Below are 27,372 nucleotides of genomic sequence, written 5' to 3'. Positions count from 1 at the left end.
TTTTCTGAATTCTGGATTGAGGATTGAAGTCACTTTACTTTGTGTTACTTGCCACAATTCACTGAGTGACTTTGGCCTTAGCAACTTGGATAATACATGACGTTGCACTTTTCAATTTTTTGTGTTCTTTTAATGTCTGTAAAATAGTCAGTGAAAGAATTTAAGTGGTTATGCCATTATTAATTGATGAGTATGTGAGCAAACCATATTAATGTCATGAAATGTAAAAATGGTGGGTTTTTTTTTTTTTGCCTGTTTTATTATAAAAACTTTGAAGAAAAAGGACAAGCACTAAAGGAGGAAAACTAGTCTACTAGTTCAAAAGAAATTCGTAAGGTAACTTTTTAAACTAGGTATGTTCTGTAACATATTTGATAAAGCATTCAGAGTAATTACTGGTGGCAAATTCTAGTTGAATACTATCAAGTGGTTCCTTGTTTACTTGAGAGTGAAAAAATGACACATTTGAGTATCTGCTACTATGATCCCTACATTATTTAAGTGAAATGTCTCTACATTTAGATAACCTTTTCTCGCTTATTTGTTGAAAGACTGCTGAAATGCAAATGACATTGACTCTTTCAGAACCAAGAAATAAAAAGAGAAGGAAGAACCACGGAGAATATAGGGGAAAAAGGAGATAATATAAGTGAGATATCTAGTAAGCCACATTTACATTAGCATTTGAGAATCGAATTGGTATAAAATGTTCTCGTTTTGACCAAATACTTTATTTATTTTTAAAGATTTTATTTATTTATTTGACAGAGACCTAGCGAGAGAGGGAACACAAGCAGGGGGAGTGGGAGAGGGAGAAGCAGGCTTCCCGCGGAGCAGGGAGCCCGGTGTGGGACTCGATCCCAGGACCCTGGGATCATGACCTGAGCCGAAGGCAGATGCTTAACTACTGAGCCACCCAGGCGCCCCTTGACCAAATACTTTAAACAAACTACTGCATATTGAAAACATTTTTTAAAATTTCTTAGATTTGGAAAACACAAGTGAGAAAGATTTACTAATGAATTAACTTATATCCAAATGTTTTGTTGAGTTCTTTAAAGTTGTTGCTTACCAGGGCGCCTGGGTGGCTCATTTGGTTGAGCGTCTCACTCTTGGTTTTGGCTCAGGTCATGATCTCAGGGTCTTGAGATCGAGCCCCATGTGGGGTTCTGTGCTGGGCCCGGAGTCTGCTTAAGGTTCTCTCTCCCTCTCCCTCTGCCTCTGGCTCTCCCCCTTCTCGTGTGTGTGTGTGTATGTGTGTGCGTGTGCATGCACACACATGCTCTCTCTCTCTGAAATAAATCTTTAAAACAAAAACAGTGTTTCTTACCAATCTGCCCTAGAATAACTATTTTTCAACAAAAATTTATGTTTGGGATTTGTAACTTTAAAATCTTCAGGGCTGAGCTGGAAGATGAAAGGTATTTATTTTCAAGTATGATTGTATAATCTGCTTTCTTAAGAAAAAGCTAGTATAGTTCATTTGTGATGGTTTTTACAGCTAAGCACCTTATATAAGGAAAGCTTCATACTCTGCATAGTTTGTGCCCTTTCTTTGTCATGTCCTGCTCGTCTGCTCGTACCTATTTCTGTTTGTGTTAGTTATCCTCTCTAGGTAAATTGTCCATGAGACCAGTGATTCCATCAGCAAATTATCCAGAAAATGCTGTCTTTGCATGTTGTGACAGATCATGTCACTGGTGGATTTATAGAGATACTCCAGTGGTCTAATTAACCTGGCACTTGTCTCCTGTGCCCAACACAGTTGTCTCATTGCCTTGGCATCTTAGTTTTCATCTTCTCATCACCTTCTTTCTTAACTAAAACTTAGATTTACAAGTTTTGGGTTTTTTGTTTTGTTTTGTTTTTGTTTTTAACCTACCCCATCAACCCCCTCTATTCACCACCCCCTTTATTTTTGATTGGCAGTATCATCCAGATAAACAAAGTGCAGATGTGCCAGCAGGAACAGTGGAGGAATGTATACAGAAGTTCATCGAAATTGATCAGGCATGGAAAATTCTAGGGAATGAAGAGACAAAAAAAGAGTATGACCTGCAGCGGCATGGTGGGTACTTGGGGCGAGGAGCCACAATACGCTGGCAACTCTTCGAAGCACAGTCTGCAGCCTTTCCTGGGGAGCATTTTGCAGCCTTCGTACCAAGTTGTTACAGCCTTCTTTGCTCTCCCGCTCCATCACTGTTTTAACGAGGTCTTTCTCTTAGCGGTGATTATTGTGTATCCATTGAGAAGTTAACAAAACTACTAGGATGTGGCTTCTTGGAAGCCATGAAAGCTACTTTTTCTAACTAATGAAAAATGTTTAATTACACATTTCTAATTAATATGTTTCATAACTTCTTATTGTTAAATTTAATTATGTACTGATTCAAATTTTAATTGTAGCATTTTTAACAATGAGTACTATATAAATGACCATCAAAAGGAGGGTGTGATAGGGGATAACATCATAAAGCACTCTGCTGTCTTTCAGGCTTGTTTTAGGCTAGGTTTCATGATTGTCTCCTGAATAAACTATTCTTTATAAGATTGCTATAAATGGTATTTTAGGAATGCACCTTTCCTAAGCAGTTTTAAAAGTCATTTCTTTTATGTGTTTTAGAAAATAGCTTCTTAAAACAGTGACAAGCTCTTGTGAGAAAGAAAGGGAAAAATGTAGGTCAGGTTTGTCACACATAGACCGCAGTTACACAAAGTGATAGGCTGTCTTTCAGCACTGGCCTTGGGATAGGAGTCCCTCAGTCTTCTATCTGAACCTTCAGTATGCACCCTGCATGCTAATGGGGGGGAGTCAATAATCAGTTACAGCCTGTGGGGAAAACACTCAATTGCTCTGCAGTAGCGCACCAGGCTCAGCATTGACTCGAATGTGTTGATAAAAGCTCACTGTCTCTGTAGCTGATGATTGAGTCCCCTCCCATGCCCTACACTGGCACACTGTCAAACCTAACAAAATGATTTTAAGGCCCCTACTACTAAGGTTATGAAAATTTGATTTGAGAAACGAGGCTTACTTCTAAAACACAGCATTACAGGATAAAGCCAATGATATGTATGGAATACCCATGTTTATTTTCAGAGGGAATTGTACTGATAAAATTAGATATTACTTACAGGCAGTGTGTGATTTCTTTGGGTATAAAGACTTCATGAGCTATTTGTTTATATACTGGAGAATTTAATAGTGACTTTCATCATACTAATCAGCTCTAACCCTTCTACTTTTTTAAGACTGATGAGCTTTTTAAAAAATATTAAGAAACTGATGAGTGTATCTTTGCAATGAATTTGGATTAATTTTCAAATATGGCTTGAATATTGGGTCTTATCTATTTGGTGCATATATAAGTATCTTGCAAATGTTGTATTTCTTTTGTAAATATGTTTTACTTCTGGCAAAAGAATGTACAAGCGGTTCCATTTGTGGATGAATTCTATTCATAGATCTATCTTTTTAACCTCGGTTCACATGATAGGATTTCTGTGAAAGTGCTGAAGCTAATATATATGAATGTGTCGTGTGTGAGAAGTTACCAAGTGTTTTTGCCCATCTTTACCAGTCGTTACTTTGTGGGTACCAGTTTGCTTAAGAGAAGAATAATTCACAAAACTACGTCAAGGGGGTAAGGAACATACTTTCCCTGTCGCTCTGCATTTTTGCCACTCCACAGCCTGTGTACCTTTAAACTTGTCAGTAAAACTGACTAGAAGCCCACTACCGAAAGAGAAAAGAAGCAGGGAGAGATCGGGAATAAAAAACTAATCTCTCTTGCTAGGGATTAGGGTGTTGGTAGACGAGAAATGGAGAGAAATAGGAAACAGGGTTAAAAGTGAGCAACAGAATTGCAGGAAGGAAAGTTTAAAAAATGTTGTAAGAACAAATAATCAACAGCTTCAAGCCTTTCTCATTGCCTTTGGGAAGTACTTGTAAAAGTGGATTTCTTTTGAGCTTTGAGTCGTTGGTTTGAAGGTTTTAATGGAGGTAACTGCAGCCTACAGGGTCACGGGGACTCTTGTAGGTCATTGATGGGGGCCACAACAACATTTAGACAAACTGAATACAGTGAGAGTTGGGCCTGATTCATGATATGGATAAATAGGCAGATCTGCTTGGAATTACATAATGTTCAGTTTGCTTTGCAAGTTTTTCGGGCAGATTCTAGGAGGACAGTGGAAATACAGCTTTTCATGACCTTTTAATATGTCAGACCTAAGTACGAAGTATTTCCTTCATTACCAGCAGCTCCAAATGGTGAGAATACTTTACTTCAGTTTTAAATTGAGATTGGATTACTGTTTAGATAAGAAGTCTCTTATCCAAATATAATTTGCTGTTTTTTAAGCCTTTTGTACTAGAGCTATTTTTAAAAAATCTCGTAATAAACCTAGTTTCATATGGTTATTTCTTTTGAATGCTGACATTAATTTTTCCTTCTTGACGCATCTTCAGTAATTGGCTCCTCAAAAGAAGGAAATGAACTTGAACTTCTAACAGTGAGGATTTGGATTTGATAGAAGGAAAACCTTTGAGAGTGATAATTTGTTAAAGACCAGGATAGGTTACCAAGAGAGAGAGAATTTGTTATAACCAGGTCAAAGCACTCCTTTTTTCTGGGTCACCCCCTGGGGACATGGAAATAGCTTTGTTATACAGAACTCTTTTTGCATGTGGTGATAGTTCACTGTAGAACTTTTTTTTCATAGGGTGTGCTTTAAATATGTTTGTTTCCTGCCTTCCATTAATTTGGAGTATAAAATAAATTTGAGCTCTGTCATACTTAGGAAGGAGGCAAGAGATGTTTTATTTATATGTTGAATGCTTTCTCATATTTCACAGCTCAAAGTTGGTGCTCTATTGTAAGGAAACCCTCATCAATATTGCCCACAACCATTTATTTCCCTAAAAGATCATTTAAAGGGGCCCTTGACATCCATATTTTTTGCTTCACAAAAGATATCAAATGAGTTCTAATAAAAAAAAAGTCTAGGGTAGATAACCCCAGTAAAGTACATATATTTTTTCTTCCCCATTTCCACGTATCTCTTCTTAGTTGATATTTTGAGGGCAATGTCGGCCAGACTGAAGAAAAGCAAATCTAAAAAAGGATGAGTAATATTCAGTTCCCAGATATTATGCATTTTGAAAGCAGTGTTAACTAGTGAATTTAATCAATTAGTTCCAGTTGGCATATTTACCTTCTTGTTTCTAAGGATGTTAGAAACTAAGGATGTTTCAAAGGCTTGTTTCCCATGTTCCCTTGAAAGGCATGTAGTTATTGTAGATAAGGCTTTGCATTTCAGACAACCAGATGAGCACTTTGGAAAATCTTTTCTGGATTTATAAAATGTTTAAATGAATGATACCTGTTGACTAGATTTTGGTGCCCTTAGAAACATATGGGGAGTTTTCTCATATATTAAGCACATAAAAACACATCAGAAGTATATCATGGGAAAATAATAGGGATCATGATTCAGTTGCTTTGTAATATGACAGTCACACAGATCTCCAATGTCTCAGTGGCTCTGACCTGAAGTGAAACAAACCTTCAAATGAAGTCAGTCAGATTAAATAATTTTTTTAAAAAATAAGTGGATTGTGTTTGGAATCCTTGGTGGTATATTATTTTATATTAAGATGTATCTTGGTTTTCTATTAGTGAATTATGTTAGTAATGTGGAGTCTTCACCTTACACAGTCAGACAAGTACTTGGATACCCAAAATAGCCTGGCTCAGGAGATTGGGCCAGACATTGTAAAGTCAGTGTGTCTTTACTCAAAGCTAATCAGCTACTCTCCCTTAGCTAGATACAAAAGGTCATTTCTGGTGTTGTGTTATACAGTTTACCTTGTCCCTTTTATTAGGATAAGTATTTGAGAATGGGAGATAAGCAAATAAATTGTGGGCCAAATACGAACATATTTTTAAAAACCCCACCAACGTTAATGTGTCAACATGTAATTTCTTAAGCCCAAATAAGAATCCTTCCTGAAAAGCAAGTTAATGCTAAAGACTGATTAACTCTGTAAGAAGGGAAATAATACTTTTAAATGTAGATAATGTGAATCTGAGTTAACTTAAGAAGAATGACGTAAGGCCAGTAGATACTTGTGTAGATTATGTGCTAAAACTGACCCTTACAAAATACTTGTATTAGTCAGATTAGAGTTTCCATCTATGATCATATCAGTATTTCCATTTGATTTTAGGAATTTGAAAATTGGCTGTAAAAATGTGCTTCAGGTAAAACTTGAAGATAAGCATCAGGGGGCATGTTTTTTTTGGTGACTGTTTCTGGGAAAAGTACGTATGTGAAATGATGCAGAAAATCTATCTAGACAGTTAGGGACTGGCATTTTCTTCAGAGGGAGAAGAAAGTATAGAGAAAACTTTCTGTGAGGGTCCTCCCGCTCCATCTTATTTGTCACAAGGAGGTGCCTTCTCATGTTATCTTTTACTTTTACTTGAATGCAAATATCTGTTTTGCAGTGAGAATGTAATTCTTTTCTCAGTGGTTTTGAATACAAATTTGGCTAGTTTCAAAGAATGTTATAGAAACCTATGGGCAAGATTACAGTTATAATTCTGGCATACTTGGACACAGTTGGGAGCTCTGATTTAATACTAGTGAAAATGGAAGATTTAAGGAAGTTTGTGTCTCCCACTTTAACGTCTCTCCCAATTTCTACTTGGGTACTTGACCAATTGAAATCATTGAGTCTTAACCCAAAACGGGGTTACATTTCTCATTGCTTGTTTTTTCCCTCAGACTTGAAACCTTCATTTCATATTACATTCTGATTACTTCTACTTTGCTCAATGTACAACCAGTGAATTAGAAATGAGTGTTGACATTTCTTTTTTTTTTTTTTTTTTCTGTGTGATCTTTTTATTCTCACAGCTATCATGGTAGGCTAGTAGGCTGGACCCAGAGTATTACACATACCCATAGCTGCTAATTGGCCTTCTCCTACAGTCGTTTACATTTTCATTGGTCTAGCTTTATTCTCACTCCTCTAAGAACTTTTATAACCACCCTCTCCCCAACACATTTACCCATTCATGTAGAATTTAAATGGGACAGAAACTTTGAAGTTTGTTTCTAGTTACTTTTTCCAGACTTACCTCCAGTCACAAGCCCGATGTGAATCTTCTACCCTGGTTCATCTAGGGGCTCCCAAACACATATGCCTGTGCTGTTTGTCATGACTCAGATTACCCTCCCATTCTGATTCGTCAGTTTATTTTTTGTTCAAGTTTGAACTCAAGTCCTCCTATCCACCCAACTCCCAAAGAAAGCTTCCCCTGACACTCAAACCTACCATCATTTCTAATCTCTGAATCTAATCTACAAATTAATAATTTTGAATTTTTTCTCTGTGGTTCCTATCTTTTGGGTTTGTTTGATACTTCAGATGGACTGTGGCTTTGGTAATAACAGGTAGATTTTAATGGGACTGACAATAGCAAAGTACATCAAACTTCTTAACACTGTCACAGATCCAGACAAGGTCAAGAGTTGCTGCCTCCCTACACTGTGGTACCTGAGGCTTTCCCCTCTCATAACGGATTGGTGTTTAGTCATTTTCTTACGGTTTGCTATGAACAGGTCAACACAAACATTATGAGAAAGCAGTTAAAATAGCTGCCGTTTATTGAGCACTGTATCTGTGGTAATTGTCTTTCAATCATTGTTTAACAGCTTCTTAAGGGAGATATTAATATCTGCTTTGCAGAGAAAGAATCTGAGATTCCGAGGGGTTAAGTAATTTGACTAAGGTCACATGACTAGTAATTGATAGAGGGGGAGTTCAAAGCCATTCTCTGACTTTCAATCATATTGTGCTGTGCTGTCAAGTTTCGAATAGATGTGTACAACCTCCTAATTTTAGTTCCAGGTGGGCAGGAGTGAGTTATATTTGAGGGTCAGAACGAGAGGCCGGGCCAACCTCTGCCGCTGTGTTACCTGTTGTGTAGTGAAACGTGAAATTCAGGGTCCGGGTTTCATTTGGTGTCTTTTATGAGCACTGCATGTACGCTCAGTTTATAAAAGCCCCACAGTTCTTCCAAGTCCATAATTAAACTCCAGGTTTGTGATTTTTCCTTGCTATGGAAAGCCTTGCAATTGTGGCTCTTTAATTTCACCTGGGAAAGGATTATAGAGCTTTCTGATTTAATGAGCAGGTTTCATGTTAAATGTTGTCTGATTCTGAATCTCTTACCAAGGTAGAGACTGTTCCAAGAACAGAGAGTGTTAAGGATAAGGAAACTGATTTCCTTCAAGTTAGTTCCTATATGAAAAATTTAATTATGTCTAGTGAAATGATTTTTAAGAATGAGATGATTGTGTAAAATTAATTACTTGGTTTTAAAACAGCAAGATACTAAGTTAGACCTAAACAAAAACACTACTGTTTGCTTTTTACACACAGATGACTTCCGTTAAGTGTGAAATAAACTTTATTTTAAAAGGCATAAAAATAAATACAATAGACTACTTGCTAAATGAGAGCATCCTGGGGACTTGATCGCTCGAGTAAGTTACGACATTGCTACACATGAATAGTAGGGACTGAACTGCAGATGGACTAGATCTTTTGGCCAGTATTGGGTTGAATGAGACTTTTGATATCTCAGCCATAATGAAGTTAAATTCCTCTCCACCGTAGCTTTTTGTTGCTGTTATTTATTTTTACTTATTTATTTGAATTGTAGCTACAGTTAGAAAAGGTTTCCTGGGATTAGGAAGTGTAATTATTTAGGCAGCAAAAAGTTGTTTTAGAAATTTTACTATCATTACGAGGAAGTTTTAAAAGGCTGGAATTCCATTGTCTTGTAAGAAGTAAGAAATATTTATTGATTCCCAAATGGAGCTGAAAAAAACCTTTCCTCTTTTAGAAAGTTGTGAATGACCCAGCGAGAGCTCTAGTAAGCTTTACTGAACCAAGCTGCTAATAGTTATTTAATGTTATTCTTCAGTGTGAAAGAATCTCCCTAGATTTTCCTTTTAATCTCTTTGAATTGCAGGCTCATAAACCTCTCTGATGAGTCCTGCCAGTGTTTTCTTAGATCCCACCGTTGAGACAAAGGAGCCACAGAATTCTTTCACCTCTTGTTGTCAGACAAATCCAATAGAACACAAGGTCAGAAGGGCCTGTACTTCTGAAGGTTGAAAGATTCTTTTCCAAGTAACCACATAAATTATTTGATTTTATCATTATATTCCACAGGAATCTCTCTTCATAATGCATTGCTTTCTATATGTAAGTAAATTTGGATCTTTTTCTTGTCTCCATATTTGGCTAAGCTTTGGATACAGCACAGGATGTGAACGGACCTACATACCTTAGAAAAGCTGAGCCCATTTACTTCAAAAGAATTAGGAATCATGTAGTGTAATTGGACTTAAGATAGAGTACCCAAATGCCACGCATTGCATTTTCTTTCCAAATGGCTGGGTTTGTTTGTTTTTAAGTTATTACCATTCTGGAGCTAAGATTCCAGATTTAAATCTTGTACCTATTCCTTTAATTAAATCGCGAAGTCAGTTTATGTTTTCTCAATATTTTTAGTAGTGTCATGTTAACAGGAAAACTTTGAGATAGGATTTACATTTTCAGATACCTATTGAAATATTTCATTGTAATGAGCAAAAATATTTATAATATGTAATACTCAAAAGAAAAGGAACTTACCTACTTTGCAGATGCCATGCCTGATTAGAAGACAATTATCAAAGCTAATTACAGGGTTCCTGTGAGTTACTTTACAGGCTAGGGAAGAATTAAGTTTTCTAATTATAACGACAATGGTGGACAAGCAGAGATCATTGTTTAAAAAAGAAAAAAAAAAACATTGATTTGTTTGTGCTTCTTCCTTGTAATCGTAGTTAGGGTGGAAGTTGCTGTTGCCCCATTCCCTGGACACCTGCCTCTCAACAAAGGATCGGGGTCACCTCCCCACCCCCTACATTTAGATTCACCTTTTACTTGTATGTGTACCCCTTCTGCTCATTATACAGTTCTCCAGGGATCCAATTTTCCCTGAGTTAATCACCCCCAGCCTTTTTCACAAGTTGTTAGATTACCGTCTTTTCAAGGAATACACACTTTCTTAGGCTTTTAACTTTTCCCTAACTTTTGTTTCCTTATTTCTATTAAAAAGGGTAGCTCTTGGAGTCTTAGCACACTACCTTTAAAACTTTTTTGTTGAAATGTATCATACATGCAGAATAGTGCACCAATCCTAAGTATCCAGCTTGATGGATTTTCACAATAAACATACCCATCTAACCAGCACCCAGAAGGCCCCCTGTGCCTCCGGGTAGTCACCAGTTTCCCTCACACCCAACACCACAGTGTCATGCAACAACTCAGGGTAGTTTTGCCTGTTATATTTTATATAACAGGGAATCATATAGTATGTTCTCTCTTGTGTCAGATAGGACTTTTAAAACCAGAATCCCCCAAACTTGGACTGTGTCCACATAATATTGAATGATCAGATCAAATAGATATTTAGACAGCCACAGAACATGAGAATATTTTTTAATATACTTCTTTTAACTCTGACCTTGGGCAAAGTATTAACCACTTTTGCGTTCTGTTTTCCCTCTTATTAAAAGATACCATGTAAGTTGACCTGTCAACTAAGAAATAGCTTGCTACTTTAAAGTTACTGTATAGAAAGAAAAAAAGTAAGATGTAAAGGCCCGTTTTTTGAGGAAATAGAATAATAGAGAGGTGCTCCATGTGAAACAGCAACTAGCTGAGCATAACAGCTTCCTCGTGGAGAGGCACGGCAGTATGCTGACTTCCTTGGCAGTTATCTCTGCCAGTTATTTTTCATTTATTATTTTCAAATAAAAATAGCATAATGGATATATATGAATGGGTTGTCTTTTTGTGTAATTGCTGTATTGCAGGTGTGCAAGATAGGTTAGATTAAGGCTTATTCCTCTTGTCATTATCTCTGCCTTGTCTGATTTGCTTTAATTGATTTCAGAATTACTGAAGATATCGATCAGATACCCTGGAGTATAGCTGGCTTGATTGTAAATTATTTACATCTGTTTTTCCTCTAACTACAGTCTGTTAAGTGCCAGTTACCCCCATTCCTTAATCTAAAAGTGTTTCATTTCCCCATTCAAGCAGACTTACCTTAGTTATTCTAAGCAATTGAAACATATGATTAAGATTTTTTTTTCTCTGTATGGGACTTTTAGGGAGAATTTTTAAAAAACTAAAATACTGAATAACCTATAACCAAGTGTGCTTTATATAGAATGTGGGAATTGTTTTGTTCAGAGATTACCTCACATACTGATACAGTCCGTATAAGCTATTTAGTGGGCACAGAGATGGAGGAACTCCCCCCGACCACTGGGCAGGGTCTTTAGTCTTTGGATTTTAGGGTCCGTTTAATAGATTGTTGGTACCCAGTAAATATGAAGTGATATAATATTTGACATACTTAATAGAAAACCACAATGAGTTCAAAATATTGTATAATTTTTTCATCTATTTTAAAATTGTGTAACTCACCAATAAATTTTGAACAGGCAGTTATTAAATATAATTAAATTGTAGGCATTCACACAACGGAACAAAGGAAAGCATTCTCAGCAAGTGAACAAGAGACTAGTGAGACAGCTAAAGAAAATTTCATTGGGGTGAAGGGTGGATTTTAGTAGTTTCTTTTAAGCATCGACTTCTAGAAGAATAATACAAGCATACATGAAGTATAACATGCCTTTAAAAACAAAGACAAGTGCTCATCTGTTAGTTGCTGTCTTTGTCCCAAAGTATACTTGTTTTAAGCAAGAGTACATGCTTCTACTACCTAAACTACACACTTACTAAATTTAGGTAGAATGTCAGGCTTCTTTGAACCTTCCACCTGCAGGGAAAACTTTGGCGTAGGAAATAGCAATAGAACATCAACACAATACAGTTGTATTGTATGGTTATTGAAACCTTTTAAAGTAAGTCTAAAGTTACCTATTTCTCTGTTGCAAGCAATTAAAAATCAGATGACTAATAGCCTCTTACATTTGGTTAGAGCTTTTTTCTTTAAAGTACTTGTAGACTGATCTCATTTGATTAGAACAACACACTGGTATTAGTCTGCTCTGACTGTCATAAGCAAATTCCATAGGCTGGGTGGCTTAAACAACAGAAATTTATTTCTCATAGTTCTAGAGGCTGGAATTCCAGATCAAGCTGCCAGTCAATATGGCTCCTGGTGAGGGCTCTCTTACTGGCTGTAAATGGCCTCTTTCTTGCTGTGTCTTTGATACTTTCCTCGGTGCCTGTGCATGGAGAGAGACCCTCTCTCTTCCTCTTCTTATAAGGCCACTGATCTATCAGATTAAGACCCCACTCTTATGGTCTTATTTTACCTTTGTTACCTCCTAAAAGTCTTATCTCTAAATACTTCAATGTATGAATTTTGGGGGGACACAATTCAGTCCATTAACAACCCCTCTGAAGTAGATAAGAGATAGCTCAGTATATCTAAGGTATATTTCTAAGGTTAGAAAGCTGGTAAAATACTACAGCTAAGGTTCAGAAACAGTTATTTTTGCGCAACTACATGCTTCCTTCCTTAGTTACAGGTATAGTTTGACAAAAAAAAAATTCCCTATCTCTCACAAAAATAGGGGTTACTAATCACAAGGAATCACCAAAATCAACTCCATGGCTTTTGTATGTTGCATATTTGTGGAAAATAGGATAGATTTTGACTGTTGAAGTTCATAAGAAGTGGACCCCAAGTCATGTAGCCTTAAAACTGCTGTCAGAAGTAATAGACTAAGTTTTTAAATGGTAAATAAATTACAGCTGTAGTCACCAGGCTGTAGTTGTCTTTTCAGCATTCTTCATGGTTATGGTTAAGTGCTGAATAAATGTCGCATTTTATATTTTACAGAAGAGGATCTAAGAAATATGGGACCAGTAGATGCTCAAGTATATCTTGAAGAAATGTATTGGAATGAAGGTTGGGATTTTTTCTCTTGACTATAGTAAAGAAAAATATTACGGATTTTCTTTGAGAAGAAAAACTCATAGGATATTTGGAAATCTAAAAAAATAGTAATAGCTTGGCTTTCTAAATATATATATGTGGGTGGTTTTAGGAATATTTTTCATTCTAAACTTCAATTATTGATGTCCCCCATATGACTCATTTCTAGTTATTTTTCTAGTCTAATTAGATGTTAGGTATAGAAGGTTTCATAAGGTTTTCTTTTTTAAATTACTTGGGTTTTGATTTACTTTCCATCTGTGTAATAGGGAAAGTAAAGTTAAAGAAGATAATTTTTTCCATCCTTCCTCTGTTGACATATGAGATGAATTCCTATTAAAATTTTTGTTTATTTTTATTTCTTTACATGGAATCATAAACTATCAGGGCAGGGCTTTTAATATTATACTCTTCTGCTTGGAGCTTGGTTTTTACTTTTGATTTTATGTCAGGTGAAAAGAAAAATCTGTCACTCCCTTTTACCTACCATGACGTCTTATCTTTTTCCCTCTTCTATACCTAGAATTTTATTTTATCTTATTTTTTATTTTATTTTATTTTTTTAAGTTTTATTTTAGAGAAAGAGAGTACACGTGGAGGGAAAGGGACAAGCGGACTCTGCGCTGAGCCCGACACAGGGCTTGATCTCATGACCCTGAGATCATGACCTGAGGCAAAATCAAGAGTCAGACGTTTAACCAACAGAGCCACCCAGGCGCCCTCTATTACTAGAATTTTACGACTTAAATCTAATTTCTCTTACTGTTCTAATAGTTTTCTGAATTGCTCTGGTTAGACACTGTTAAGTTCCTTCTTCTAAATAGAACCCATGTGAATATCACACATCCATGTTTCTCTGGGAAAATGAAGAAAATCTTACTATTTCTTAGAATTTTTATATACTTTAACCCTATAACTGTTGTTCAGCCTGCAGTAAAAATTCCCTAGGGGTTTATAAAAATTGACTAATGAGTGTGGATAGGCAGAAGATAAACAGCCCATCCATCCATCCTGAAACCAAGTTTACTGGAATTTTTTTTTAAAGAACTTTTTTTTTTAAGATTTTATTTATTTATTTGACAGAGAGGGAGAGAGAGAGAGAGAGGACACACAAGCAGAGGGAGCAGCAGAGAGAGAGGGAGAAGCAGGCTCTCCGCTGATCAGGGAGCCCGACGTGGGGCTCGATCCCAGGACGCCGGAAACATGACCTGAGCTGAAGGCAGACGCTTAACTGACTGAGCCACCCAGGCGCCCCTGGAATATTTTATAATTTAACTTAGTGCTCTTAGGAAGGTGGGTAATAGGCTGTTGACTTAAGAGGAGAATCATGTTTGTGCCTCTGGGCCACTCTGCTCCTAAACTGCCAAATGAAATCCTAGAGTATAAATTCTTATTTGGGCAGTGAATGATTGAGAAACTTGAGGTTTTGTGTAACTGGGGCTCCCAGGGTTTTATAATAGTTTCATCAGAGTAATAAACAAGAGCTGCTATGAAAGTAGAATATACTGGTAATACAGGCTTTAGTGGAAAGGCTTCTAGTTCATGAAGGGGACAGACTAGAACATGTTATTTAGCAAGGAGACCTGCCCAACTAAATACATTTTTTGAAAATACAGTATTGCTATCTCATCAGCTAACATTGTGTGTGTTTAATCTCTTCTTAGACAAATTAGTTCTTTTTGCTGCAGCTGATTAACATATTTTGTTTCCTCATGATTCCTGATAATATGAAAATAGTCAAAACTGGTTTTGTATTTTTTCCTTCAGTAGCCTTTTAAAATAAGTTTTTATTTTAAATTAATATGGATTGGTGGTTCAAGCATCTGTTCAGTCAACAAATACAGTGAGCTTTCTTTTTTTTTTTTTTTAGATTTTATTTATTTATTTGACAGAGAGAACACAATCAGGGAAAGCAGCAGGCAGAGGGAGAGGGAAAAGCAGGCTCCCTGGGATCCATTACCTGAGCTGAAGGCAGACGCTCAACTGACTGAGCCACCCAGGCGCCCCTGAGCTTTCTGATACAAGTGAAAAAAACAAGATAGTGAAAGAAATGTACAACATGAAATTGTCAAGTTATAAATGTGTTACTATCCTTGGAATTTCCTTAAGTAAAGGTGACAGTGAAGATATAGAAGAATCCTAACCACAGCCAATGAATCAGTTACTAGAAGCTTGAGTTAATCTTAAAAATTTAGGACATCCTGATACTTAAATTAAGGGTTTTTTATAAAGATGGAAATAATCCTTATTCTTATGAGAAAAAATACTGAGCAGCAAACAGCTGCATGAAGCCATTATTTCTGTGGGGATATTTATAAACTAATAATGTAAGTTTTGCAATTGAAAAGAGCAATCTTGGCAGATGAAAATTCAATAAAAAGTGCGATCAGCTGGGCAAATAAAAAATTGTTTGAAGATTCCTTCATGGCCATTTTCAGAATAACCTTGGAAAGTGAAGATCCAAAGCAGGAGAAAAGTGGATGAAACCCTACATGATAGACATAGCCAAATTACCATAGTCTTGAGCCAAGGACAGTATGAAACAATGCATTTTATTACGCTTAAAAGCCATCCCTGAAGAACTGTTTAGAGTGGTTAACCTTTCCCCTTAGGGTTAGTCTGTTTTACAACTTGGTTATTTTGTCTTCAGTGTATTTAAAATGGTTTCTGTGAAGATATCACTTTGTTAAGTCATAGAATAATATAAGAAGAAATGTAACAAGATGTGAATTTTTAGTGAGCATTAACATTTGGAATCATCTATGACAAAACTCCACAGTAGCCCATGGTGGCCTCTGCATCATTTACTGAGCACATGTCACCTCAAATTGTTTCTCAGTGCTCACTGAAGTGGTAAAAAAAAGAAGAGGGACATTTAGCTTAAGAAAACCAATGGTTAGAATATGTACACTTTTAGACAATTTAATAATGAAACAATTCACTTTTGAAATTGGATCAGACAGGGAAGCTATTAGCATTTTAAAATTCCAAGATTAAATTATTTTTCTTTATGGACAAAAGAGACATTGTGGTGAAAAATAAAAAGGAGGATTAGGTGAATGAATTCATGTTTTCCTTACTGGTAAAAGAAACATGTAAAGTTGGCTTATTTGTTAATTTTTCCAAGGCCATATTTGATTAGAGAACAAATACAAGGCAGTTGAATTTTTTCTTTTCTTTTTTTCTATTAGTGGCATATGATGAAACCTGAGTGTTAAGGAATAACGTTTGAGAATTGAATGAAGTTATTTGATGTATCTCTAATAAATTATGACTGTACAGTAAGCTGATCAGTAATTATTTTTCTTTTACAGTCACTTCTCAGTGACATTGAAATGGAATGACCAGTGGATCAGATTTTTTCAGTTAAAGGACATGAGCATTTCAGGTTCCCAAGAAGATGGTAGACTTAATAAAATTTCCACCATTAGTAGGCTAAATGTTGCGCTGTACCGCCTCTGTTGGGCATCTCACTTCACAGAAATAGTGATACTGGAACAGAGTATCTAAATGTTGAACTTGATAAACAGTTTAAGTTAGCAGGGCACCTGGGTGGCTCAGTTGGTTAAGCATTTGCCGTCGGCTCAGGTACTGAGGATCGAGCCCCGCAATAGGGCTCCCTGCTCGGGGGGATTCTGCTTCTCCCCCCACCGCCACTCGTGTTCTCTCTCTCTCTCTCTCTCTCAAATAAAATCTTAAAACAAAACAGTTAAGTTAGAGTTTTCTCTAAAAGAACATATTCCAGGCAAAAGTATGTTGCTCTACAGTAAAACATGGAGAGCTATTTCTCTCTTTCCTTCACAGTAGTATTTTTGACCGATACATTGTTGAGAGGAATGTAAAATTTATATGGATCTTAAGAAAACAGGAGACTTCAAATAAATGTCCTGGGTCGCTTCTGAGCATCTGCTCTCCCCTCAAGATCTTTGGGCTATTGATTTGTAGCTTTAGCCCTCTACAGATCTCTACAGATCAAGATTTTTTGGTAGATAATTTTTAGAAATACTGCCCCATACAAGAATTTGTTTCAAGTTCTCATTGAAGTGTTTTATACTTGCATGTTTTGCAATTTCTATGAGATAAACTGCATTTTTTAAAAAGGTGTTGAAATAGTTACAAGCGTTTGAGGCATTTTGTTTTTTTGTTTTGTTTTGTTTGTTTTTTTTACAGATGATCACTCTTTTTCTCTGAGTTGCCGATGTGGTGGAAAATACAGTGTTTCTAAGGATGAAGCAGAAGAAGTTACCCTGATTTCTTGTGATACATGTTCACTAATTATAGAACTCCTTCATTATGGCTGAAATTGTTCACTAAGTGGGATCCTTTAACTGTGTATTCAGACATGTTGAAGAGAGCCCATTCAAGTAAATGTATAAAGCTGATAAAAAGAAGTAGGATTCTTTTTTTGGTCAGCTTTTATTTGCAGAGAAAGTATAAGACTGTCAAGCAAGGGCCACCCCAGATTAATAGAAAATTAATTTAGTTACTTATATGTATTTATATTTTATATTTATAGATCACCAAAAAAAAAAAGGACTTGAATTATAAGTTATATTTTGTGAATTCCCATCTGAGAACTTTGTTATTTGGTCCATTTTTCCTTGGTATAAGAATTTTCCATTTCTTTAAGCATGTCTCCTCTTATAATGGGTCACAGTATCATCATGTTTCTTTATAGTTACTGAGTTTCTGAAGTAACATGACATTTCTAGCTGCTGAAGTTACAGGCCTATTGTACAAGTATCTCAAAGTCTCAAGTCATTAGGATTAAATTATAATCTTTGTGAATAACATGTGAGCCTAGTACTCCCATAATGAGGGCTGGATATGGATATTCATGAAGTTATTTCAAAGTTAATAAAGAAGGTAAAGTGGCAACTGTAGAAAGGATAGCTTTGGAGTGAAAAGACTTGACTCGTCCTGACACTGTATTTCCAGATTCTTCGTGTGGCCACATTAAAGGGAATAAAGCTTGAACACTGCCATCTTCAACTTTAAATGTAACTTAGGAAATGGTAGCTTTAAAAAAAAATAAATAAATTTGATACAGATGCATTATTTTCCTTTTTATTTCAAAGTACTAAGTATTAATTCCTGCATTTATGAATAAGGAACCACACTGCATTGCTGGTATGATCAGATGGACTTTTATAATGTTATTATTGATTATAATAGACTCTAAAGATTTTATTTTTCTGTATATTTGATACTTTATGTACAGTATAAGTCAGGACTCATTTAAAAAAAAATTGAGGAATCCTTTATGGGATCACTGGAACTTTATTACTTAATTTCAAATGAGTGAACCAAGCATGTGTCATAGCAGCTTTTTATTAGGTTGAACCCATGGTATTTATTACTGGTTTGGACTTAAAAGACTAGTTACTACTCTGATGTGTAAATGTAGCAAAAGTATGAGGCATATTCAAGAAAAGATTACTTTCGTTATAGCTATAAAACCAAAAATTCAGAAGTGAGGTTGTCATCCAGGTTTTTTCCCTAAAAATATTTTTATATCTATCATAAAATTTAGATGACTGACTTTTTTAGATTTGAACACTGCCATCTTCAACTTTAAATGTAACTTAGGAAATGGTAGCTTTAAAAGAAAAATAATCTGAATACAAATTTAGATGACTTACATTTTTATCCATATATTGGAACTAATAGAGCTTGCAGTACGTGTCGTTTATTCTTTACATATAACAATTACAAATGATTAAAACTAAGTAGCAAATAGTTTATTAGTAAGTACATGGTTTCAGTGGCAATAATAAATTCACTTGGAGAGAAAAATCAGAACAATAAATTCTTGCTAATCATCAGAAAATCTGTGGCCATTAGGGCTGTCACGTAGAAATCCAAAATCACTCAGAGGCCAAATCTGTAAAATTAAAATGTGATTGAAGACACTTAATGAGAGTGTTATATCATCATCATATTCCCTTTATTCATCCCTTTTCTTTGTGCCATATAAACACTTTCTCCTTATTTTTAGTCAAGAACAAATTCTCTATACCAAAATAAGACTTTAGAAAGTAAACTTGTATGTGCATATGTATTTAAACTCTAAAGTTTGGAATGCCGATATGTTATACAAGAAATTATATGTGTATGGTATGTGAATATATATGTATGAATATGTGTCTGTGTTTTCTTTTACTACCCTCAAAGTTAACTGTAAGCCTACGTATTTAAATATAACTTCTGCATAAGTGTAAAGAATCCTGCAGATTATCCCACAGCCCCAAGTATTCATGTGTTTTTCTTCTTACTGTTGTGGCAAAAAGGAGGAGCCAGTGAAAATAATCATCTTTCCTACGAGTCCTACATTTACTGTAACCATGGTAAGTCAATGTACTTAACTGGGATATCCGCACTTAACAGTGTGGTTTGACTACACTGCTCTTCTGCAAATGCATATTTATTTCCAAGATACAAATATAGTTGTACAAGTTGTATGAGAAAGAATTACATTCTGGAGGTTTAAACTAAGGGCTTCTTATAGCTAAGGTAGTTTGGACTTTATTATTCAAACAAAAAATTACTCTTAATTACCTGTCTCAGTGGGGAAAAAGGTAATGTTTATAGCTATGAAGGCCAGCATGTGCCTAAAATGTAGTCGCTGCAACAGTTAAGTCCACTGACAGCCTGAATATTTCAAAGTTCATTTTGGAAGAAATTGGTGTTTTTTTGTTTTTTTTTTTCCAGCTCAGAGAAGAAAACCTACATTTTAAGCAGAAAATAATACCTTGAAAAAGATACGTCCTCTTATTAGTCCATATGGAATAGGTCCATAATACCTGGAATCTGTAGAATTCTGTAGATTATCACCTTCTAACCAAACATGACCTGTTGGCACCTAGAATTAGAGAAGATAGCAGCCCCTTTAAAAAACAAAAACAAAAAAACAAATTTGGGTACTATAAATAAAAAGCATGTCTTCTGGTAGTAGGAAGAAATGTCCTACTAAAGTTCTTTTTTATAAAACACATACAAACCCTATGATTTGTATTTTTGCTTTTATTTCTTGCACAATAAAAAATCTTTTACTAAATAATATTAGTAATGTTAAGATTTCATCATTTTAAAAGACCTATCTTTTTTGCCACATGGTTCCCAAACATTAATTTGTTACACAAACCCCAAACTGAGGTTATAAGAGATCAAAACAGTGTGACAGGGTCATTAATTTAATAGACTTCAAAAGAGGTCATTAGGATGCTGACTGAAAATGTGCCCTCCTGTCTCTGGAACAGCAGAAGCAGGGCAGCCACTCAACTCAGCAACATCCTGGGGCCAGTACCACCGCCAGACCTATTAGAGTGCTCATGATGAACTAAATGGTAATTGATTGTGACATCAATTACAAATAATCTCATCATTTTATTGGAGTGGGCTTGTCAGAATTCTAATTAAGATCCCTGTTCTGCCTTTGTACAGGCCATATCTTCAATGCATTATACTTCAGTAATGACCATCAGGAACTAGAAGGACCTATTATAAAATCATCAGTTGTAAAATTAATGATGGTGACCTACTGAATAAAAGACCCTATCTCCTATATTGTCCTATGTATTAACTGGTAAATAACGTTAAGTTTACATTTTTACTCAATGTCAACCATAAGAATATTTAGAACAGAACATGTTACCTTAAAAAAAATGCGCTCTGTGATATGAAACATTTGCCCATTAATCTATTCTATATAAACTTAAAAAATTACTCTGCAGCAGTAATCCTTAAAGTAGCATTTTACAAGTTATTTTATAGTTTTTGTTACCCAAGAAAGTTGAATTATTGACCAGACCAAGATGATCTACTGGGAAGGAATTTATTTTCACTTTTCTTTTGACTTGCTGTTTATTACTTGGGTACCTTATGTGAAGAAAAATACTCCTACTGGGATAAATAAGAAATGACTGCAATTTTACAAAATATTACAAATTACTGCTTTTTAAAGACTTTTTTAGAGCAGTTTTAGGTTCACAGCATGATCAAGAGGAAGGTACAGAGATTTCTCACCCATCTCCTGTCTCCACGCATGCATAACCTTCCCCACTATTGACATCCCCTACCACAGTGGTGTATATTTGTTATACCTGGTGAACCCACATCAACATCATAATCACCCAAGGTCCAGAGTTAACTTAGGGTTCACTCTTTGTGTCGTACATTTTATGGGTTTGGACAAATGTATGACATGTATCCATCATTATAGTATCAGAGAGTATTTCCACCGCCCTAAAAACCCTGTGTGAGCTGCCTATTATTCATGACTCCCCCCCCCTCCATCCCCCATATTACCTTTTGGAAAAATAAATGTATACAAGCATGTAAAATCTGAATTTCACTTTACATCAGAGCTTATATAATTTTGGAATGTCTTATGTAGAAATATTTGTCCAAAACAAGTTATTTTCATTTACATACACTTAAATGTTAAATCTATTTGTAGAGAAAGAACTTAAGTTTCCTGAAAGAGTATCAGATGCTATAAGATCACTTTTTTCCCCCCACTATTAGTGGAACTAAGTTATAGGTTCTAGGGCCAAAAGCAAGACTAATTCCTATCTGTATAAGTGGATTTATGTACAGTCAACCTTATTGTTCAGGTAGAAAAATGAATCCATCTCAGGTCACAGATAAAAAAAAAAAACCAAAAGTGTATTTGGAAAAGCCATGTGTCATTAACATAGTCTCAAGTGCCACTATGGGAGAAGCTATAATATGGACATTTTATGTTTAAATTTCCATAGTTTCTCCTTAATACGTGTTTGTTTCTGAGTTGTAAAAAATATGTAATAAACCAAGATCCAATATACATTCCATTTCTTCATGAAGCTCTCCCCAATCTTGCCTGCCCATACCAAATACTCTTGATAGTTTAGAGCACTTACTATATAAAGTCTGCCTTGCCTGGGTCCCTGTATTATAACATCTTATTAACCTGCTTGGCTTTTGTGTAAGTCTATTATTTTATGACCAAATAAGCCAATAGACCATAATCGTGTCGTGATCTTAATTCTTTACAACACCTAAGCCAAAACTGGAAGTCCGATATTTGGTGGTATTTATTATTAATGTAAGTATAAATTCTTACAAAGCACAATCACTTTTGTATGACTTTTGAATTCTTCCAAATTAGTGAAATAAAGTGATGAAGTGTTATCTCTGGTAATAAATTCCGTTCTGTACTGGTTAATTTTATTATTAACGGAATAAATAATTAACCAGTACAGAACGGAATCTGGAACATATTACCAGAAGCCTTTGGAAGAGTATGACTCAGCTATCTTGACCTAGTCCTTGATTGCAACAGGTGGAACATAAAGAAGGAAATAGTAGTGCAAGCCAGTATATATACATGGCGTTCTGGTTTCTTTAAAAAAAAAAAAACCAAAACACTCATTTGATCCTTAAAACAATCTGTGAAGTACTATTATTGATAGTTAATAGAAGTAGGTTCAAATATGGGGCATGCTAATTCCCATTTATCTGAAGCCTATACATTCTAATACCCATGCATCCATTTATAGTAAAGGAAATATCCTCTACCTCTCAGACTTGGTGCTTGATAGAAAGTACACAAATCAAGGAAACAGCCTCATCATCAATGGAACCTTTAATAACAGCTTCTCTATAAACAGGAAAACCTCTAAGTTGGATCTTTTAAATCAAAGCAGTCACTTTTGCTGACCTACCTGCCAACTACTCAGTGTCCAGTAAAAAATTCATGATGTTGAAATTATTCCGCTTATTTTTGGTATAGAGTAAGAGTGTACACTTTAAAAATCAATTTTTTAGAGATTTACTTTATATAGCATAAAAAGCACTCATTTCAAGTTTGACACTAGTTTTGGAAATGTGCACACCTACATAACTGCTAATTACAATCAAGGATGTAGAACATTTTCATCATGCCGAAAAGTTCCCTCCTATGCCAGTCAACCTCCCATCCCTATACCTGGTACCAGGCACCTAGTGAGATCTGTTACTAGAAACTAGTTTTACCTACTTCTAAATTTAATATAAATAAGATTGTACTACACATATTTATTTTGTGTCTGGCTTTTGTTCATTTTTTTATGATTAATCCAGTTGTATATATCAATCATTCATCCCTTTTTACTTCTAAGTAGTATTCTATTGTAAATTAACAATGTTTGCCCATGAATCTGTTGATGGCTATTTTTCTTTGCAGTTTGGGGCTGTTAAGAATAAAGCACTCTAAACATTAATATGTAAGTCCATTTCTTTTCAGTAAATACCAAGGGGTAAAATTTCTAGGCCATAAGTGTATGCCTACCCTTAAACTTTTCCTAAATAATTAAATCATTTTACACTTGCAGCAGTAATGTATGAGTATTCCTGTTGCCCCACAACCTTGGTATTTTCCTTTTTAAAAATTTCTGCACTTCTAGTAAACTGTTGGTGTCACATTGTGGTTTTCATTTGCAGTTCTCTGATGAACATTTTTTTCTTGTGCCTATTAGTGTATCTTTTGTGAAGTGTCTATTAAAATATTTTTCCTTATTTTTAAAATGGGTTGTTTTCTTACTCATTTTAAGAATCCTTTATCTTGAGTATAAGTCCTGTGACAGGTATTACAAATATTTCCTCCTAGTCTGGGTCTTTTTAATTTTTTTGCCATTTCCAATGTATTGTAAAGCTATACATTCCAATGTATTGTAAAGTGTTTTCTAAGTTCTGTATATTCACTTGGTTCTTTTGATATTTACCATTTCTTTCCTCATTATGTTCATCCTTGAGATCCTTGAAAATATTTAGATTTGGTGTTTTAAAGCATGTGTCTGTTAATTCCATTACTTCTGTTATTTCTGGATCTATTTAATTGATTTTTCTTCTGGCTATGGATTACACTTTCTTATTTTTTCACATATCTTGTAGTTTGTGACTGAGCTGGACATTGACTTGTTGAGTGGATTCTGTTTTTTTTACAGCAGGTTGAATGTTGAAGAGGTCTGCTTGTTTTGGGGGAGGCAGATAAGTTAGCTGTGGATCAGCTTATTCCTTTCAAGCCTTGTTTTTAAAGCTTGTCAGGTTGGGTGTATCTCACACTGTACTCTTAGGGCTACTTTAGGCGTACTACTAAGTAAGGCATGATATTCAGGGATCTCTACTGAATGTGCAGGATATTCAGTAAGATCTGTCCACTCTGGCTGGTCAGAACTCCAGTGGCTCTTAGCCCTGTGTGAGCTCTGGGAATTGCTCAGCTCCCCACTCATTCTTTGCTCGGTCTCTACGTTTCATTGTAAGCAGGCACAATTTAGTATTCAGCTCAAAAGCCAAGAGAACACCTAAGGAGATTTATGGTGATCATTCGGTAGCTCTGTTTTCCCAAGTAGTCTGATCCATAAGTTCCAACCACTTAAACTTCCCCCTATACCAATCTGTCTCTTCAACTCAGCAAAACCACTATGCTTTGGCTTGAATTTTACTTCAGTACCTTGTGAAACACCTGACTCGCAGCAGGAGTCGGGGCAAGTATAGGGCTTGCCTTGTCTACCCTCTTTTTAGGGATCTGTCCCATACTTCCTGCTATGCATTCTCTGAGAACAGCTGTTTTACATTTTTGTCCAATTTTCTAGTTCTTTATGGCAGGATGGCAAGTTCAGCATCAGTTACATCATCATTACTAGAAACAAATGTTCAAATTATCTAATTTTTAAAGTCTTTATTATTTTTCTTAGCATACCTCATAACAATATGAAGAGAATCCTTATGGTAAAAACTGAAAGTTTTTGATGTAAGGTAAAGTGTGCCTTTGGCATCTCTCTTCACCTTGAGTCCCTTTCAGTTGCATCCCCTGCATGTTTTTGTTCTACCCTTTATCAAAATCTCTAGAAAAGATCTGCCAAACTCAGCATGCAATTATGTATAAATAAGGAATTTCACTATGGTATTGCTTGTATCTCAAAATTGGCAAAAGTATAAATATTCCTCAGTAGGTGCAGATCAAATAAAATATGGTTCATTTATATAATAGTAGACAGCTGGTTAAAAAAAACTAGTAGATTTACATGAATACCATCAGTGAAAAAAATAAGTTACATGGCAATATGTATAAATGTTTAAAAGAAATCCACAAAAACATATATTTCAAAATTTACATTTTTATGAACAGTATATACTACTTAGATAATTTAAAAATGGATATAAACCTCAACTAACCATGCAGTTATGTCCCGATTAACCCATCATAAGTTGAAAATGCAGTTGACCCTTGAACACAGGGGTTGGGGTGCTGATCCCCTACCGTCCCACGCCAAGTCGAAAATTCCCGTATAACTTCTGCCTCCCCCAAAACTTAACTATTAATAATCTGTTGACAGGAAGCCTTACTGAGGACATAAACAGTCGATTAACACGTATTTTATATGTATTATATACATATTCTTAAATAAGTTAGAGAAAAAATATTCAGAAAAATCATAATGATGAGAAAATACATTCACAGTACTATAGTATAAAAATTCCACATGTACATGGACTCACGCAGTTCAAACCCCTGATGCTCATGGGTCGACTGTATTTTAAGTCAAAAATGCATTTGATATACCTAACCAACTGGCCATCATAGCTTAGCCTAGCCCACATTAAATGTGCTTACAACACTCATATTAGCCTACACTTGAGCAAAATCATCTAACACAAGCCTATTTTACAATAAAGTGTAGAATATCTCAAGTAATTTATTGAATACTGAAAGAAAGTGAAAAACAGAATGGCTATATGGGTACAGGATGGTTGGTTGTAAATGGTCACATTACCCTCTTGATGGCATGGGTGACCGGAAGCTGTAGCTCACTTGCTGCTTCCCAGCAACATGAGAGTATCATACTGCATATCAGCCCGGGAAAAGATCAAAATTCAAATTCTGAAGTACAGTTTCTACTGAATATGTATAGCTTTTGTAGCACAATAAAGTCAAAAAAATCTTAAGTCAAACCATAAGTACACACACACACACACGTTATCTTAATGTGGCTGTCCTTTTCAAGTGATACTTGTACTTTTTTTAAAAAAGAACATGGTCCATCACAATACAGGCTAGGAAGAGCTTTGTTGAATTAATTTTTTTTTTTTTTAATCTTTGCTAGTGTGGAAAGAGAAAGATCTAACTTCCAATCTAGATAGAAGGTTTGCTTTTTTGTATAGTGTAAGTAAATGACTGCAGTTAGCAGTATTGTCACCAGATCTCTGGATAACTAAAATATTTGTCTAGCTAAGAACTCATTTCTTTAAATAAACATAAAGTAAACATTTTGGGTATGGGTCTGAAATTCAAAACCTGACCTTTCTGGTACAGACTGAGGCAAAAAAACAGAACCAAAATTTCCTTTCTTACTCAAAATGCAGTTATTGTCTCTGGGATTAAACTACTGATTATCACTGAATTGAAAATTCAAACCAGAGGGAAAAAATTCTATAGCAATATTATAGTATTAATAGATTAAATGGTAGTTTAAAATGTAGACTCCAATAAACTGATTTGTAATAAATGTTTGCAAATTACAAAAAATGGAAATCCCTAATTCTATGCCTTTGTTCGTTACTTCTCATAACCGAAACTTTAAATGGTTAGATTACTTTTCCTTTTCATACCTTTGTCAATCTGTTATGCCAAACTTGAATGAATCTGTGAAACTGAGTAAGAATATATGAATATGTTTATAGTGAATACCACATAGGAATTTTTACTTTGGCTCTAATGTGAATTTTCCCAGGGTCTCAGGACTTACTCTAAGGGCTAAATTTTAAAGCATTAAAAGAACCCTTAAATCATTCTTGTTTCTCCTTTCTACGTCAGAGGTTTACTTCCTGATGTATGATAATACCTAATCTCAGGGCTGGACAAAAGAATCAAGCCTCTAGTTCTTAACTATACTTAACAGAGGTCTAGTTAAGTGCCTCCTTTATAGTACAAGCAACAAATGTAATTGCCTCATGGCCTGCGGGTGTCCATTTAACAAAAGAGGCTTTGTGAACCAACCCACAGGTGTTACTTTTCTCGATTCAAATGAAATCTGATGCAAGAGTCCACAATATCAGATAACACATTTACTAAACTGCAATCAAACTCATTTATTTAAGCAAAAAATACCTAATTAAGAAAAAGATCCTACTGAAGAATAAGATATTTGTATGTCTGACCTTTCAAAAATTTCAAAAAACAGAAAATTCTAATAACAGGTTGATTTTTTAAATGAACCCTTTCTTTGCCAGATATTTTATAATTTACAACCAACAAAGGTAGGAGGGTATAAAGCCAAGGAGAGGGGCAAAGCTTTTGGAATCT

General features: G+C 35.3%; 2 protein-coding genes across 29 annotated transcripts in view; one reads left to right on the top strand and one right to left on the bottom strand.

The window, feature by feature from the left end:
* The window catches only part of DNAJC24 (DnaJ heat shock protein family (Hsp40) member C24), a 69,832-nt gene extending 42,985 nt beyond the window's left edge, over positions 1-26,847 (top strand). For 2 of the 7 annotated variants that reach the window (XM_045893978.3, XM_064576716.1), the window contains exons 3-5: positions 1,930-2,068; positions 12,954-13,022; positions 17,220-19,287. In XM_045893978.3, the coding sequence (XP_045749934.1) occupies positions 1,930-2,068; positions 12,954-13,022; positions 17,220-17,350 (339 nt within the window). In that variant the 3' untranslated portion in view covers positions 17,351-19,287. Of the gene's footprint in view, positions 1-1,929; positions 2,069-12,953; positions 13,023-14,132; positions 14,343-17,219; positions 19,288-19,339; positions 19,397-20,308 lie in introns of those variants that run through there. The other 5 variants (XM_064576718.1, XR_010406916.1, XM_064576717.1 and 2 more) reach the window with 5 other exon arrangements.
* Positions 18,769-27,372, bottom strand: part of IMMP1L (inner mitochondrial membrane peptidase subunit 1) — an 80,654-nt gene continuing 72,050 nt past the window's right edge. For 19 of the 22 annotated variants that reach the window (XM_064576710.1, XM_064576713.1, XM_045893965.3 and 16 more), the window contains 2 exons: positions 19,801-19,911; positions 18,769-18,933 (listed from right to left, as the gene is read on the bottom strand). In XM_064576710.1, coding sequence (XP_064432780.1) covers positions 18,865-18,933; positions 19,801-19,911 — 180 coding nt within the window. In that variant the 3' untranslated portion in view covers positions 18,769-18,864. Of the gene's footprint in view, positions 18,934-19,800; positions 19,937-27,372 lie in introns of all 22 variants that reach the window. The other 3 variants (XM_064576715.1, XM_064576714.1, XR_008507471.2) reach the window with 3 other exon arrangements.

Source organism: Mirounga angustirostris, unplaced genomic scaffold (genome assembly GCF_029215605.1).
Source record: "Mirounga angustirostris isolate CCGP_5_RB_7025 unplaced genomic scaffold, mMirAng1.0.hap1 SCAF_13, whole genome shotgun sequence".
Taxonomy (NCBI): domain Eukaryota; kingdom Metazoa; phylum Chordata; class Mammalia; order Carnivora; family Phocidae; genus Mirounga; species Mirounga angustirostris.
Note: the sequence above shows the minus strand (reverse complement) of the source record. Positions and strands in the feature narration are given on the sequence as shown.